The 4,108-nt window shown below is 30.2% G+C and overlaps 1 protein-coding gene across 2 annotated transcripts; it reads right to left on the bottom strand.

The window, feature by feature from the left end:
• Positions 1–710: 710 nt before the first annotated feature.
• Positions 711–3,895, bottom strand: LOC149555780 (membrane protein PM19L-like). Of its 2 annotated transcripts, XM_089829939.1 has the most exons (5): positions 3,796–3,895; positions 3,542–3,681; positions 2,781–3,003; positions 2,625–2,670; positions 711–1,188 (listed from the first exon to the last, which is right to left on the bottom strand). In XM_089829939.1, the coding sequence occupies exons 2-5, from the start codon at positions 3,666–3,668 to the stop codon at positions 1,015–1,017; spliced, it is 570 nt and encodes a 189-aa protein (XP_089686065.1). In that variant the 5' UTR covers positions 3,669–3,681; positions 3,796–3,895; the 3' UTR covers positions 711–1,014. The 2 variants fall into 2 exon arrangements, with proteins under 2 accessions (XP_089686065.1, XP_089686063.1); XM_089829937.1 differs by having other exon boundaries at positions 3,542–3,895.
• Positions 3,896–4,108: the final 213 nt, after the last annotated feature.

The following is a 4,108-nucleotide window of genomic DNA, read 5'->3' as shown; positions in this document are numbered from 1 at the left end:
GTCATATCCAAAAAGCATCCCAAACCCTGATAGGAAATAAAATCTACCGAGCATGCTTTTTAATCTTTAAACATTCTCTGCTTTACGTTATCATCTTTATTCTTGGGTTAAATTCCAAATGTCTTCAACTTTCCATCTCCCATTGCTTATCCTAATTGTCTTGCTTCTCTTACAGTTGGCCTTTCCTTTTCTCATTGATTTATACATTCTCATTGTTTTATAAATAATCAGCCTCAACTGTTTTCCATATAACAAGATTTTGTCCCTATCTTGTTGAAATTTTTGATCTCCAATACTATTATAATAATAATAAAAGGATCAAAATGATAAACTTGAGACAGGCCTTTTCAAGGTACAATGATGGCTTGATACATAGTTTACTTCTTCCGTACGCTAGCTTGATTTGAGCTGTCTTTACAATACAGACTAGTTGGTATAAACCTCCCACTAATTGCAGTAAAAAAATATAGAGTGATGGTGATTTCTCACCAACTTCACTGAAATCAATGTATTATTTGCAGCCTTCACTTTCAATGACTCGTCAGATTATCACAGAGTCCCCACAAAACCAAGCTAGTGCTGACAACATTGAAAATATTTATGGATGGAATTATTCAAACAATTGAAGAACTTCTTATAAAGTAAAAAGTAACATAGGTATAAAAAGTTGGTATTACAGAAAATCTACATGCTCATTAAAAAAACATAAATACAATAATTCATTTGTTTTATTTCAGTACAAATATCTATCACAATAGAATACAAAAACCAGAACAATATTGAATATGACAATAACCTAACATTAGGTAAGGCCAAACAAAACCTTCCAAGAGCTTTTACCAAACTCTTAAATCTTATGATTCTACAGAAGAGCAAACAGACAGTAGATATACATTATCTGTACAGTTTATTAGTCATAAATGACTGCTAAAGCATTGATGCAAAACTATTATAAACATTCTATAAAGGGCAGATATATTTATATTTCTTCTTCTTCTTTGTTTTGGGGTTTAATTATACTGCAGATGATGCGGCTCCAGATCCTTTCTGAGGTTCATGAGTTGTGGTGGTGGTGACATCGGAGTCTCTGTATGTATAATATTTCCCACCAAAGAATCCAGCGTGGATGAGCATTATATAAAGCAGTTGTGTTCCAGCCAGAATAATGAGAAAAGATTCCAAGGTTATCTGCAAACATGAATCCAAATTACAACTTCAAAAGTCATAAAATATCTTCTATATATACTTTTATAATACAAATGGAATCTAATGGTAAATTTATTCATTTTGAAAAAATATTATTCTGATTATAAATCAGTGAACTGATCTGACATGTTGAAACAAAATTTAGAACTACAATTTCATATAGTATGTGGAAACTCTCAACTACTATTCAAAAATATGGTCTAATATTTAGAACTCTTATCTCTTCAACTACCACTTTCACATACTAATATCTAAGGATAAGAGATATTTTCTTAAACATCACTCTTAATTTTTGAAATCTCATCTCCCACTATATAACATTAACAAAATATTATATTCTATCATTATCCTTCTTATAACTGTTGTATTTCTGCCCATTTAAAATTATCTAAACTCATACATATTACTTTAAATATCTATTTACATTAAAATTAAATTTAATAATTTAATAATTATTTCAAAATATAAGAAAATTAACAATGAAACACTCTAAAGTTTAAAAAAAACTGAACTACTAAACTTACTAATTATAGTTAATCAAACAAACCTAATCTAAACTCATAAACCCTATCAATTGAAAGCAACAAAAGTTATCTTCTTTAACTAAATATAATATATAAATAGATATTCTTAAATAAATAACTAACTTTCTTAAATTTTAGTGTTATATTCTGTATTCTATAGAAAGCAGTTGAAAAAAAAAAAACAAACAAAAATCATATAAACATTAAACAAGATGAAAATTTGAAAAATTACATAATTTTCTTTGTACAAAATTGTTTACTATGAAAAAATAAAGAATTTAAACCAAAACATTTGTAGCATATAAAAAATATTATTCTTAAAAAGGTGCTCATAACTTTTATACTAAAACTTCCAAAAGAATCAATTGCTGAGTTTATAATAGTTCTTAAAAAGGTTATTCATAACTTTTATACCAAAATTTCTAAAAGAATCAACAATTAAAAGGCTGCTCATAACTCTTATACTAAGACCCCTAAAAGAATCAACTACTAAAATATATAATAGAATCAACTACTAAATTATACAATTTGTAAATATATAATAGAATCAACTACTAAATTATACAATTTGTAATTTAGACTAATGTATATGCAAATTATATGAACCAAACAAAAGAGTGATAATAAAAAACTGAGAAAAAAAAAAATCATTTGAAACAGAACAAAAGAAGTGATAGTAAAGCTGACAAACTCCAAACCAAGACAACCAAGTGATATTAGTAAGATGAATTTAATCACAAATCAACAGAAAACAATTAAAACAAGACAATCAAACGAAAATTAAAGAATCCTAACAAATATTAAAAAATCCTTCACGTAGTTCTACAATCCTCAGTCTAAATATACCGATAAACAACAAACAATCAAAATAAAAAGGAAAATTTAAAAACATACCAGCTTTGGGGGTCTCCCATGAATATGAATCTCCTTGCAAGCCAACCTACAGAACAAAGGAGAAAACAATAATTAACACTGATCTCTCTCAACCCATCATACTATCAAACCCAATTCATGAAAAAAAGCATACTGATACATGTAAAGAAAATATACCCCATGGCAATAAGAGTGATAGCCCAGGCAGTCATGGCGGAAGAAGCACTAGAAGCCAAACTCTCTGCACTCCAAACCCTAAGATGATGAAGTCCTGAAAGACATGAACCAGCTCCCACTACACCAGCTAACAAAGCAAATATCACCATAAAACCAGTGGCATCATTTCCTATTGGGAAATCCAACGGCTTAAATGAGTACCCAATTGGCATACCCCCTGCACCTGTAAAAAAAAAAATCAATCATAAAAATCAAATCTATTTTTTTGATAGATAATAGGTTGAAGTCTAATGTTAAGTAAAATCTAGTTTTTCTGGAGAGGTAATGGGCTGAAGTCTAGATTAATTATTATTACTTGTTGAAGTTAATTATTATTATTATTGTATATTAAATTCGCTTAAACTTGAATCAAGATTTCATATATAAGAAGTCACAAATTACTATTGTCATCTAGGTTCTGCCTAAAACCAAATTTAAATATGCCTATCTAAGAGCAAACAAAATTTAAAACTGGACTGAAGTCAAGATTATTTGTTAGATAATAGACTTAAGTCCAGATTTTTTGTGAGCTGAAGTCTAGATTATTTGTCGGAGTTAATTATTATTATATGTTAAGCTCGAGTAAACTTTAATCCAACATCAGTTCACAAATTACCATTACCATCTTGCCTAAAACCAAATCTAAATTTGCCCATCTAAAAAAACAAAATTTTGAAAAGACCCAATTGAAATTTTACAAAAAAAAAAACCAAAGATTTTACCAGTGGGATAGTCATGATCGATGGCCTTATTGAGAGACCAACCAGCAATAGCGGCCACGATGACATACATACAGAAATTCAGCAGCATTAAGAAGAAAGCAAATGACTTTACTATTCCAAACGCCATTTTGACTCCAACTCTGCAAATTCAGCAAGAGGAACAAATTATCAGAAAATGATTCCAGAGAAGTTGCAGATAATGATTTTGGGTATTCCAGAGAAGGTGAGATTAAATAGGAAAAATGGCGGCTTACGTAATCAGAGTGGATTCTCAAAGGCGGCTCTCGGGAAACTTCTTCAGATCGTGAAACAGCTTTTCTATGATCTCGGGAAACTTCTTCGCCGGTTTGTGCTGTTTCTGAGGGGAGGGATGATGTGTATTTAATGGACGAATGTCAGGGGTTTTGGCGGACTTGCAACTTAAATCAAATTCAATGAAGCCATGTTTTTATGTGGGCCGGACCTTCAAACCTAAAGTTGCAGTAATTAAACAAAATTCGGGCCCCCCATTAATGGGGTTATCAGTAAAAAAGAAGGGTAAATTGACAAGGGAACGGATTGTCAGTT

The sequence above is a fragment of the Cupressus sempervirens genome, chromosome 5 (genome assembly GCF_028749045.1).
Source record: "Cupressus sempervirens isolate cs-2001-9-10 chromosome 5, ASM2874904v1, whole genome shotgun sequence".
NCBI classification, from domain to species: domain Eukaryota; kingdom Viridiplantae; phylum Streptophyta; class Pinopsida; order Cupressales; family Cupressaceae; genus Cupressus; species Cupressus sempervirens.
This window is presented reverse-complemented; position numbering and strand designations above follow the sequence as displayed.